At 42.5% G+C, this 13,081-nt stretch overlaps 1 protein-coding gene across 1 annotated transcript; it reads left to right on the top strand.

Annotated features, from left to right (window-relative positions):
- The first annotated feature begins 484 nt into the window (after positions 1 to 484).
- LOC115057570 (apolipophorins) lies at positions 485 to 12,998 on the top strand. The gene is made up of 33 exons (XM_029524728.1): positions 485 to 516; positions 1,586 to 1,636; positions 1,775 to 1,941; positions 2,026 to 2,096; positions 2,330 to 2,495; positions 2,724 to 2,861; positions 3,011 to 3,188; positions 3,278 to 3,420; positions 3,858 to 3,961; positions 5,044 to 5,209; positions 5,342 to 5,518; positions 5,620 to 5,772; positions 5,994 to 6,138; positions 6,350 to 6,508; positions 6,697 to 6,815; positions 6,913 to 7,089; positions 7,562 to 7,720; positions 7,814 to 8,016; positions 8,077 to 8,259; positions 8,591 to 8,682; positions 8,958 to 9,127; positions 9,317 to 9,470; positions 9,547 to 9,623; positions 9,711 to 9,891; positions 9,982 to 10,137; positions 10,692 to 10,825; positions 11,020 to 11,178; positions 11,248 to 11,431; positions 11,520 to 11,731; positions 12,029 to 12,217; positions 12,304 to 12,446; positions 12,572 to 12,731; positions 12,846 to 12,998. The coding sequence occupies exons 3-33, from the start codon at positions 1,936 to 1,938 to the stop codon at positions 12,996 to 12,998; spliced, it is 4,611 nt and encodes a 1,536-aa protein (XP_029380588.1). The 5' UTR covers positions 485 to 516; positions 1,586 to 1,636; positions 1,775 to 1,935.
- The last annotated feature ends 83 nt before the right edge of the window (positions 12,999 to 13,081 follow it).

The following is a 13,081-nucleotide window of genomic DNA, read 5'->3' as shown; positions in this document are numbered from 1 at the left end:
TTGTGTCTGAGCCTCAGAGAAGCCGGTCAAACCTACGCCCCCCCAGGATCCATTCAGGGACCGTTAGAGAAAATGGACCGAACGGGTTCACGAGTCTGTACTACCGTAAAGACCACATAAAACTTTTTTTTTTTTTTTTTTTTACATTTGGACTCCGGATCTATTACCGATTTACAACGTGTAAGGCTTAACCTAACCACATCGAGCAAATATTAAAAAGAATATATATTATAAATTGAAAAGATGTGCTATTCAGGTCCACTGTATGTATCGCCTCCAAATCTTGAGAATAATTGGTTTTATTTGAGTAAAAACAAACACATGTGTCATAGCTTGGCTAAAATCGCCTCATCGAACGACACGGAAGGTATTGTGAGAGCGAGCTAACGGTATTTTCCTACTGGAGCTCTTAGACACCACTCCAGTCGGTCTTTGAACGCAGCGCCATCCAGAAGCACGCACAGCCTGACGTCGGAAGCTCGGGCGTGGGCCGCGGCGGCGGGTGCATCGTGGAAAGTAGGTGGCAGGCAGCTTGGGTAATGATGGGGGGAAGGAGATTGGGATGAAAGGCTTGTGGGATAATTTAGCTTGAGCGAAGTCAAAGGCTGGAGAACGTGGCTGAGTGGTGGAGGGCTTTTCGGTTCACATTTTGACCAAAATAGCTCTATAAATCCCAGAATAGCTCCCCAAGTCTCTGCTGTTTCGTTTGTTTTTAGCCATAGCACACAGACACTAGATGTCTCTCTTCTCTAATGCTTAGAATACTTCACTTGATTATAGTCTTCAGAAAAGTCTCAACTCTTCAGAGGGTTCAGCCCACATTAGTTTGTGTGGTTTATCGATCATGGTTATATTGACAGTCCATGATTATGTGCATTCCCCAATAAATAAAGTCAAACCTATTTTGCTTTGGAACTATTTTAGGCATTTCTTTGGTTCTGCTATTTTTCCGATGCACCCAGTTCACCCCTTCTGTCTGATTTGATACCTATGCCTCAGACTGGATATCATGCTGCCAGCTTTAAACTCTCCTCCTTCTAGCTGAATTTTCCTTCCACATGTGGCTCATGATTTGTGTCTTTAAGTCAATGGGAGTTTGAGAGGGCCAAATTTTTCATGAGGCCCGGTGTAGTTTCAAATGATTGGCTGAGTGGATGTTTGTAGCTCCAGTCCGGAAGGTATTTCCTGATTGGTTGATGTGAGCAGTATGGGTCACTGTGGGAGCCCACGTACAAGTGTGGTCATTCAGTGGCTGTGAACAGTACTTGGTTTTCATCTCACTTACATGTGGAGGCTGTGAGGCAGCCAAACCTACGGTGGCTTTGGGCTGAAATGGCCGTGTCCTTATTATGGATTCATTGTCTATATGTTGTACTTATCTTTTTCCTGCTACACGGTGAGTTTCAGGGCTTTTGACTTGAAATATGTAAGTTCTTGTCATTTTCAATGTAAAACAGAGTCAGCTAGTGTCATGGTGACATGACTGTGAGTGTAGATGTATAGAAGTTCGATTTTTTTTTTTTAAATTTATATATATTTTTTTAATCAGCCTTTTGTTTTCTTTTGCCTCTCACTCTCATTGCAGTTGGTGATTGCTTGGATGGGAAATCGGATCTCTGTGATTCAAGTTGTGCTGGTGAGAATTTAGTTCTTTGCTTCATTTAATGCAGATTTAATCTTATGCATGCTCATTGACAAATATACCCATAACCCATGTTCTCCATTCCATCTATAATGTTTTTAGTTTTTTGATTGTATTTTTCCACATCTACAGGGCATCCTACCCCAGATTTGTCCTTTCAAAGAGGGGTGAGGTATACTTACAGGTATAGCACAACAATTACCACAACCCTTCATGGCACAAATGCCGGCAGGAATGGACTGGCACTGGACTGTGTGGTTGATATTGACGTGGTCTCCAAGTGTCACCTAGTGATGCAGGTCAGCTTTGTTTAATCGCTTTGTAAAATTTTGCATGGTTACTATCTATGTTTATATTTTTCCATTATCATGTTTCTCCAACAGATTAGGAATCCACAAATAAAACGTCTCTCCTCTCAGAAGGACCACTCTGTGCAGCGCTTAAAAAGTTTGAGGTGATTGTAGATTTTGTGTATTTTTGTGAGTTTTTAATGAAGGGCATTGAGTGAATGAAGGCATGCTTTACCCTCTATGCATGAGGCCTTTGTTGTCTGTGTTCACACTGAAGATCCAGATCATTTTGGAATGCTAAAACTGTTATTTCTTTGAATGGGATACTCTTTTAGGATGCTCCACTTTTCTGTGTTGTCGTGTCTCAGGGGGCTCATCTGCTGTTTTTGATTCACAGGGAGTCACTCGAGAGAGCGCGCCTTAAGTTCACCCTCCAAGGGGGAAAGGTCATGGCCCTCTGTCTCCAGGAGGGGGAGCAGGTGTGGGCCCTCAACATTAAAAGGGCTCTTCTGAGCATGTTTCAGACCTCCCGTACAGTGGCCAAACAGGAAATAGAGAAGGAGGTGAGAGTTGATAAGGGTCATGAATAGTCTACATTAACAATTTACACAGATGTTTGCATGTGAAGAGATTCCGTATTAAAAAAGTGCTTCAAATGTAGACTTTTGAATAAAATAAGAGCAACAACTATTTCCTCCAGTCTGACACTCTCATTACGAACAGTAACTGGCATTAACATCATCATGCCACAATATGGTGTAATTGTCTTTCTTTTAATGCCTCTTCCTCAGACAGATGTATATGGGACGTGCACTAGCAGGTATGAGAAGCGAGGGCCTGTGCTGCTAAAAACCAGGGATATAAAACAGTGCCACGAGTCCAGGCTGTCAAACTTCTGGCCTCATTCAGTAGCTCTTACCGAAGACACAGTGAGTTTACCCTTCTGGCTGTTCAAAATCTTTGATAGAAGAATGTGTGATAGATGTACGTTTCAGTCAAAGGATATATTTTTACCCCTACTATATTTATCCTGTGTCAATGAGTCACATAAGAGGTTTGTATCTTGTGTTTTTTCTAGTCCATGCAGTCTGAACTACACTGTGTTCAGCGTCATGGATCTACAGTAATGGAGGAAGTTAACTGTACTGAAGCTGTTTCCATGGTAACATGGTCCAGGCCTGCAGGGTCATTAAAGACCCACACGGTGTCTACCTTGCTCCTGCTCAGAGCCCAGCGAGGGACTCTGTCGGGAGCTGGTCAGGAACTATTTTACAAACTGCCTTCTGAAACTGTGTTGAATAACTATATTAGCCTAAATTGCCTGTTCCTTTCATTGCTTCTGCAGATACTTTAAGTCCCGGTGTGCTAACCAGCCTGCAGTTGGAGGAGGAGGGAGGTACACGGCAAGGAAAGCCCAGGGCATCATCACTACAGCAAGCCAGTCAGACTATCAGGATGTTATGTAGCCTCACCTCAAACCCACAACTGGTTGGTCTGAAAAACAATGGGTTTTACTGTCCTCATTGTATCTTTGACCTGTTCACCTGACTTGGACTTTAGGCATTCACTGTTCCTTTAGCAATAACTATGAATCACTGCTGAGTAGCATGTACACTGCCAGACCACTGTTGGCTTGTTTGCGTTTGTAAGTTGTGGTCTGACTTCCCCCTGAAGTTTTGCTGTGTGTGAGCCAATGATTTGAATCTCTCATACACAGGGGGTTAGTCAAACCCAACCTGGCAACCTTCAACATAGTCTATTTACTTGGGAGCAGTTTAAAAGAGGCCCCTGGAGCCAGAGCTTGACACACACTGTAATATAATTACTGTTTGGGGATCACACGTTCAATAGCATCAAAATGTATTTTCACAGTTTTGCCAGCAGCCTTAGATCCATATATGTGTGTGCATTTTATGTGCTCCTAGGTATCACAAGAGTTCATTCAACTGGCTTTCCAACTGAGAGATCTGACTCTCTCCCAACTAAGGAGACTTTGGCAAGAATCCTCTTTCAAGTGCCGCAATGACTGGTCAGTATTTTCACTGTCAGTGTTTGAAAGTACAGAATCTTTTCGATAATCCCTCATTGTAAAATAATGCTGAAAGGATTCATGTTTATGTGTTACAATGCAGAAAAATACACAGTATAATGGCAAGTCTGTGTGGGACAATACTCAACTGAATGAGAAACTGCTCTGAGACGCAGATGACCAGACATGACAGAGCAGTGTCTCCTCATCAATATCAAGCATTACTGAATAGCACAAATTACCCCATCATCATAGGGGACATTTGTCTAATAATTATGAACAGTGCATACTCCAGGTAGAGGTAACAACCCCTCATTACACTCTGAGAAAAATATACTACTCTGATGTCTGCAGAGTAAACATGAAGCTTGCAGCCTGTTAGCGTAGCTTAGCATTAAGACTAGAAACAGGGTAAATCCCGCCTGGCAGCTCCTCTAAGACTCCATAATTATATCTTGTTTGTTTGGTTCATGGAAAAGTGGACTCATTCTGCCAGGGAGGGGGGGGGGGGGTGTTATGTTTTGCTTTGCTTTGTTTTCTGGTTCAGCTGCCTGTAGAGACTTCAGGAAGACACCCTATTAAGTCAAACACACACGTTAAACAATGTGTCAGCAGAAATCTTTTCACTGTACCTTAGCACAGAGAAACAGGCTGGCACCGAAACTCACAACAAGCCGTTTTTACATCTCAGTTTTTGTCTGGGTCAAACAAACTATATATTCACACAATATACAATGTGATAAGGGTTAGACGTGTTGCCAAGCAGATGTAGTTACCTATAAACAGAGCCAAGTTAGCAGTTTGTCACAGTTTCCAGTTACTATGTTAAGTCCAACTGGCTGTTGTCTTGACTGCAGAGATACATTGGTATCCATCCTCTCACTTTTTGGTACAAAAAACTGCGCAAACGTATTTCCTACAATTTTAAACCATTACTCTAACATTACTAGTTATACCTTTGTTTGATGAGTCAATGAGCCTTGGTTATATATTAACCTTGAGCAGCGCTGCAACATGTTGTATTTCATGGCACAGGTCACATCCATGCAGCAGATACTGATTTGGATTAACTGTTTGGACAGGCAGCCATTGTTAGATGCATTACCGCCATGTGGGACTGAAAACTGCATCGTTCTCCTGACTGAACTAGTGCTGACAAAAGAACTGGAGGAGGAGCAGGCTCACTCGTTCCTTACCTCCATAGCGCTCATCCCTCATCCAACCCCAAAGATCATCGACTCCATCAATGTATGAACCTCTGTCACATTAATGATGACATTTCTCAGATAAAGCTAAAGTAATAATTGTTGCCAAATAATTGAAGTTAGTAGGATCTCCGAAACACAGCCAATCCACCAGTCATCTCGTCTCTTTGTGTAGGCTTTACTGGAGGTCCCAGGGGTGCAGTCCAAGGCTTTGTTGGCTGCATCATCTTTGGCCTATCAGCTGTGCCAGAGGACCCAAACCTCCTGTGATGAGCTTCCTCCAATACAGACCCTCATGCAGACGCTAAAGGAAAACCTGAAGGAGGGCTGTGCGGGAGAGGAACCCACTCAGGTGTTACTCGTAAAATGCTGATGATTAATCTGTTCACAGATGTTTTATGCAAAGAACTGACAGAAACATTGCTCAGTTTCCATTTTTGTCTTGTATGGCAGGTTTTCTATGCACTGAAATCGGTGGGGAACACAGGTCTCTCTGCTCCAGCCTTCACTCCTTTGCTAAATCGCTGTATGCTTGGCAGCTCGGCAGCACTTGAGCTGAGGCTTGCTGCCATTCAAGCCTTCAGACGCTTTCCATGCTCAGCTGATGTGAGTCAATAATTATTTTGGTCAATGATGAAATAATAACTTGCCACAATCCCATGTCAAGTACTGTCTAAATGAATCAAACATGAATGTCATATATATAATTCTTCATATCAATATATCAAATCTAAATGTGATAATTGATTCAGGATGAGGTTGAAGTGGAGGTGAAGAGGTGAACAGGCGTCTGAAATCAGTGACTGACAGCAGTTTCCTTCCTTCAGAGGTCTGTGCTGTTGCAGCTGTACGGCTCCTCCCAGGAGGATCCTGAGGTCAGAATTGCTGCATACCAGCAGCTCATGCGCTGCCCTGACCAGAACGTATTTGAATGGGTGAAGATGACACTGAAGAATGAGACGTCCAGCCAAGGTCTGTTTTAAACTGCTTATAGAGAGATACATTAAAATCACCCAACAATGTTGACCTTAGACTGAATATATACAAAATATTATAAACATGTGCAGTACAGCCCAAATGTTTGGAGACATTGTGTGTGTGTGTGTGTGTGTGTGTCTGTGTGTGTCACAATGCTCACTTTCTGGTTCTATTCAACATGACAAGACTTTTGTTGTTGTTCTAGTGGGTTCGTTTGTGTGGAGTCACCTGACAAATGTCCTGAGGAGTGAGGACCCCATTAAGCAGGCCTTGTTCGTGTCACTGCCCGATGACATCATCAGCAGAGACTTTGAAGCAGAATCCCTTAAATACTCCTCCTATTCAGACCACACCATCACCTCAGGTTAATGATCCTCCACTGCCTTCAAATGTAGCAAAACAGTAATGAGGGCTTAATTTATTCTTAATTTTCATATGCCCACACCAGCATTCCTATGGACAGCAGATGAAGAAAAAGGGAATAATTTGTAATACTCTAAAATCAACAAATAGGGGGCAATTATACAACGTTCTGCCTTTTGTTTCTTTTAGGAATGGGAATCACAAATTTGGAAACATCTTTGATTTTCTCTCCAAAATCGTTTCTACCTAGATCTGCTACTGCCAAGCTCACAGTGTATTTCCACGGTAGAGCCCACAACCTGATAGAAGTGAGTTAAACTTTCTTTCACTTTTTATTAATGACACCAGAGTCCACTTTGAAATAACAACATTATGCTGATGCTTGCATTGTGTTTCCCAACCCAGGTGGACCTTCACGTTGAAAATGCAGAACCGCTCTTGAAAAACATTTTCGGAGAATTTACAGTTCCCAATGAAAAACGTGAGAGGAGGATGAGAAGTAAAACAGATGACAGCAAGAGAAAAGAGAAAGAAAAGTGTTTATCCAGCAGTGACACTTTTCTGAAGCAGGCCAGGGCCATGGTGAGGTTGCTGTGATGGCTATAAGACAGTCATCTCCTCTGGGCTGTTATCTGAGGGAGTTAGTGGGAGCAGTGGGATTAGTGAGCTTGGTCATGTGGGATAAGACCAGACAAAGACCAGTACTGTTGTGCAGCAGGTGGGGGTGGACGGGCAGGCGTGGTTGTTGGAGGGCAAATGTAAGCATTTACTTTGCGTTTATGTTTGGTCATCACATAATTTCTGTAACAGAATGGGGCTGAAACTGTTGATTAAGATTAGTCTACTGATTATTTCCTCATTTAATTGAATTGGCCAATAACCAATCAGAAAATAAAAAAAGAAATCCCATCACAATTTCTCAAAGCATAAACACAATGTTTTCAAGTAGTTCTTTTTGTCCAATAGCAAAAATGTAGAGTTTATAAAACGTAAGACAAATAATTGCTAAAATACATATATATTTGTTATAGTCTACATCATTTGTCTGTTTTAGTTATTTGGGAGAAGGCAAACGGAGGAGAACAGGCCCAAGTGCTGGGCTGGTGTGAAGGTGTTTGGGAACGAGCTCACTGTTGTTACATGTGATGACCTGTACAACTACAGCAACCAGCTGTCACTGAGTATGGCGGAACTGGCTGTCAAACTGCTCAAGGTATAAAGCTCAATGATGTCTCTGTCTGTCTGTCTGTCTGTCTGCCAGTGAATTTTCTAATTACCATCATCATCCTTCCTCTCTGTCTCCCAGGGTCAAGAGGTCCAGCTGAGCCACAGGGCTGTGCTGATGACCGAAGAGCTGCTTTTACCGTCACTGTCTGGTTTGCCTGTCAAGCTGGGCGTCAACATGACCTCCTTCTTTTCACTGCATCTGAAGGGCAACATCAACTATAGGGACCTCACACATTTCTCTCTAAGTGGATACATTAAACCCAAGTATTTCCCCAACCACATGTAACCGGTGGCTCCAAAATTTTTATAAGCTGTATGTGACGTGGTGTCTGTGTTCTTCAGTGCCTATGTGCGGCTGGCAGCCAGAGCGGGGGTTGACAGTGCAATTGGCCAGGCTGCAGTGGACTGGGTTTCCGAGCTGGGGAGCACCACCAGTTTGGATGGCAGTGTTCAGCTGCAGGAGGGTCGAGATGTCAGGATCACACTGAACACACCTGAGGATATTATGGACATCATCTCTCTCAGGTAGGAATTTAATGTGTTTTCGTCGAAATGTGTAATGTAATTTTGTTAGATTCCTTCTACTTATCAAAAGGATTAAGGGAAGGGATTCAATAAATGAATGAATTACACATTACAGCGGTTAACAAAAACTATGAACCATATATTAACAGTGTTCACCACACTTATAATTTGTGTAGTTATTTGTATATTTATTGTTTTAAGCACTGAGATGAATTGTGAATAGAACAAAAAACACAACATATAATCGTGTTAGTTTAGTGTTTTTATTGTTATCGCTTTGAGGTATGATTTTAATCCTGACGTAATTTTGTGTCATCGTTGTGTTCACCAGCTCCCGAGTGTTTCAGCTCAGTGGAGACCACAGAGAAGAGATAAAGGGGCCCAAAAGTCGAATCCAGACCACTGCTTGCACACCAAAGACTTGTAAGTCCTCATCAACTGTTACTGATATTTTTAAAATAAATACAAAGGTTTCATTGTTTCTTATTTTAAAATGATTTAATGTTGTTTAGCTCCCTAGAACTTATCTTATATCAGTCTTGATGTTATTTCATATATATGAGCAAATTTAGATCTGTCTGAAGAATTGTCAGACCAGCTCACAGTTTACTCAGTGTTGTATTTCCAGCTCATGTATGACTGCAGTTGGAATGGTGACTATAATTATAGAGGTAATTTGAGTATTTGCTTCTTCACAGGGTCCAAGATGGTTGGCTGGCAGCTCTGCTCCAATGCATCATATCCATTACCTGCAGCCGGGATCTCACTACCCCCAACTGGACCCGTCCACTTCTCCCTCAGGCTGCTGAAGCTGGACAGAGGACTCCATTACTACCTGCTAGAAGCTGCCTACTCACTGATCCCTCAGGTAGAAGGAAATATTAAGAGCCATATTTACAAAGACTATTTTAGAAGGTCGTATCTTTACTCCATGGCCATAATATAGTCTGAAAACTCTTCAAGGTCTTAAAAAACATGATGGTGCATGTTTTTGTTTGATCTCTTGATCTAACCTCACAGTGGTTAACATCCACATATGTCTAACCTTGTGTTTCAGAGGGGCACCTGGCTTCCCAGAGAAGCCTCCGTCCATCTCCTCCTGGCCACTCCTCAGTCTTCCATCCCCAGGGATATGTCTCTGGACCTGGCTTACAACCCTCACAGACTGCTGCTGAGGATCACCCACCCTCTGAAAACCATCCACATACAAGGTTTCTCTCACAGTGCACCTTAAGAAAAATACCAGGTTCTGTGAGAATTCAATGCTGAAAATGTGTTGTTTCTCAGGGCAACTCGAACAAGAGAGGAATGTAAAGTCAGGGAAACTGGAGCTGATGATTGACGGGCTTCATTATTTTATTATGGTGAGTACTCCAATGCACTCAGATCTATGATAGATTTAAGCTTCAAGTAATTTTCCAGTTATAAAATATGTTATTATTTCATTGTAGGGTTTGGTCGATACTCAGACAATCCAGTCAGAGCAGAGGACACACTACCACCTTGAAGCCAAGATGGCCGCTGATGGAAAACCCATGATCCTCTCTGCCAATGTTACACGTGGACCAGGCAGGAAGACAAGCTTTTCTGCTACTGTGAAGAATATGTTCAGAGAAACTTCATCACTGTCAGGTTTGTTGTTTTCATATTTGACATTTAACAAATGATTCAAAGTGTGGCTTTGCATGTGGCAGTTGACATATATGTGATATATTTCTTCAGTGGCCCTGGAGCGCAGGCGTGACAGCAGCAGCAGGCAGTACTCTGTGGAAGCAGAGCTCCTATTACCTGGTGTAGTTGGCAGCAGGATGCTGGGACTGATAGAGCAGAAGGGCTCACTGTGGAGCTCCGCGCTCAGGCTCAAGTATGGTCTGGGAGGTGAGGGACTGAAAACCATCTGGACTAAACTTCTTGCTATAGTTGAATAAAATCTATTGCTGGAAAATAAAGAATCAGCTCTTGATATAATAATCCTTATTGTTACAATATCATTCACTCAGGGTTAGACACAGTAATATTATATATTTGCAGCCATGTTGCTTTTTGGAAAAACCTATCAGCATCATGAGAACTTTGCTTCACTGTATATTTAACAAATGTCAATCAGACTGTTTCTAACACTGACAGTTCAACAAGGTTTGTAGATTACTATGAATAACGTGTTCCTTCTATGTGGAGAGAGAGACCGCTGTTTCAGTCACAAAACAAATGGATTTCCTGTCATACCATGAACAAAGGAGAGTTTTAAAAATATTCATTCTACAAGAGTCGCCAAACTCTTGTAGAACAGCTACTCTGTTCATCTTCAAATGAGCCAAAACACAAGTCATGACAAACCGACACACGCTGGAGCGCTTTGCTTTGACATAATTGGCTTCTCCTGGCTTTTGTGTATCCAGCAAATGTATCATATTGTGTTGACCCACTTGCAGGTGATGCCCGCCACCTGTGTCAGGAGTGCTACTCGTCTCAGAGACTGCGGCGGGAGAGAGGCTCAAACCTCACCTACATCATGAGAACAGATCATGAGTTCTATTGTTCCAACACTGCTCTTATCAACCACAAGGTAATGAGAAACAAACACTGCCTGACGTGGATATTATTCACCGTACACAAGCTGTTAACACAAGTCTTGAGCAACTCACCTATTCCGTCATAGAGCTTGCATTTCCTTGCGCTGCTGATTTTCAGAAGGTAAAACCAATAACAGAGCAGCAACAGAGGATTGATACTGATCCTGTGGTTATATGCTCCTCTCAGATTCATCTCAGACATGAGAAAAGCCCCAGCCACGTTAAATCAGTCCTGGATGTGAGCTATGGGAAACACTGGGATGAGATCAACAACAAGCGCACACTCCATCTGAGCCAGTCCTTCAAAAACCAGTCCACACAAAACCACACCAGCTACACACTGGAGGTAAAAGATACTGCATTCTTGATTCTCTGTTAATCTCTCTGTTAATTCACTTTTCTATTCTTGTATCAGTTCAGTCTTCAGGTACCAGAGAAAAACTTAAACTACAGGACCCAGCTCCTGCACTCACACCTCAGACAGCTCGGTTCTGAGAGCAGCACTCACTTAAAAATCATACACAATAACCTGATGCCACTGGTGGCTGGGTTACACTGGAAAAGGCCCCCAGCAGATGCTTTGCAAAAGAAATGGGAAGGTAAAAATATGTTTTTCTTGAACTTTTAATTCAAATAGTTCAAATAAAGCGTTTTCCTAAATGTCAATTCTTTCTAATTATTGCTTAGCCACATTTAACATGGACACCCCATGGCTGTACATCTACACTGTCCATAAGCTGAGTAACATCCAGCGGCATACACTGCAACTTACATCAGAACTGACAACCAGCAAGTGGCTGACCATCCGTAACCTCATCCTGGAGGGTTTCTACAGGGACAGGGGCAGAGAGAGGGAGGCACGTCTGGAGCTCTACACACCAGCTGTCACCTACCTCCAAGTGAGTTCAGAAGTGGCTGCTTCAGATGAACAGGGAAGTTCTGCTTTGTTTGCACATTGGCAGTTTTTATTTCTACTGCGACTACAACATTTTTTATTTTTTTTTACATTGGTACCACATAAGATTTTGAGTTGAAAAAGTTGTTTGAGTTGTGCTTGAGCTTCAGATAGAGATGCTTAAATTCCATTTAAAGGTTAAATTACTATTCAGTCAACATACATTTGAATAAAAGATTGCACTGCTACATTTTATAAGGACATGCCTATTTTCAGTACAACTATCTGCATCCCTCCCCAGGCAGGAGGGTGGGGTGTGGTGATGAAGCGAGGTGTGAAGGCCTTCTGCTCATTGAGCTCTTTGTGGACATCTCCCCTGAGAGTGGATGTCTCTCTTGAAGCCTCTACATTCAGCCACACCCTGCAGATGGCCTCCAGCTACAGCAAGCACAACATAAGCTTGATGGCCGCCTTCAAAACTTTGGACAAGGTGTGTGCAAACACAAATGGATGTGTGAAAGATTTATTCAATATCTAATATTAACACAATGTGTGGTTTTGATTGACTTGTTGAAGAATTTGAGAAAGAGGCAAGCGGTGGTGAAAATTACTTTATCAAGGCCAAAGAGTCCGGCCACAGAGCTGGAGTTTGAGGGGACAGTGGAGGAGCTGAGGAAGGACAAGAAGATCTATCAGAAAACAGCACTACTCCATCTCAGGTCGGTGTAGCAATTTAAATGTAATGTTGTTGGTGCGTTTTAGGTTGGTTTAGGATGGTGGTGATTTTGTGTTGGAAAACGACAACAATAATTCTGCTGACTTCAAAACCAACCATCTTACACAGACAGACCCTCCAGACCTTTCCTCAGACTTTCCTCCTGAGGGAAACTTTCACCATTGACCTCCTCAAAGACCTCTACATCCTCGAGTCTAAAGCTGGTTTCCATGGCAACAGGGAGGTCATCCACACCCTCACTCTGGGCTACCAACCACCCAGCCCTTTTGTAAGCTGAGCACAGTCTGATTTATTAACTCTATGCATAATGCTTCAGGGGAAACCGGGGGCAGTGATTTGTTAGTCCATTCAGTGACTTTCATGTCTCTCTCTTTATATTCAGGTTTGCTCTGCACTGGTCCATCCTTTCAGTGCCAACATTATTCCATCTGACTCAGAAATCTGTGTAACCATAACCAGCAACCAGGTGCACTGCTTTCATATCTCAGTGACCCCAAAGAAACAAGGATTTAACTTGAACACAACAGCACCATAAAAACTGTTTCTCATTTAGCTTCTAATGAATCACTAAGCTTGTCGAACAATTAGAATTCACTTCTGCACTTTCTTTTGCAGACC

This window comes from Echeneis naucrates, chromosome 17 (genome assembly GCF_900963305.1).
Source record: "Echeneis naucrates chromosome 17, fEcheNa1.1, whole genome shotgun sequence".
In the NCBI taxonomy this organism is placed as follows: Eukaryota; Metazoa; Chordata; class Actinopteri; order Carangiformes; family Echeneidae; genus Echeneis; species Echeneis naucrates.
This window is presented reverse-complemented; position numbering and strand designations above follow the sequence as displayed.

Bases quoted from the DNA above. Each gene is read 5' to 3' on its own strand.
- LOC115057570 (XM_029524728.1), top strand. The intron at 5,210-5,341 runs GTATGAACCTCT...CTCTTTGTGTAG, and splicing joins AGATCATCGACTCCATCAAT to GCTTTACTGGAGGTCCCAGG. The intron at 9,624-9,710 runs GTGAGTACTCCA...ATTTCATTGTAG, and splicing joins GGCTTCATTATTTTATTATG to GGTTTGGTCGATACTCAGAC.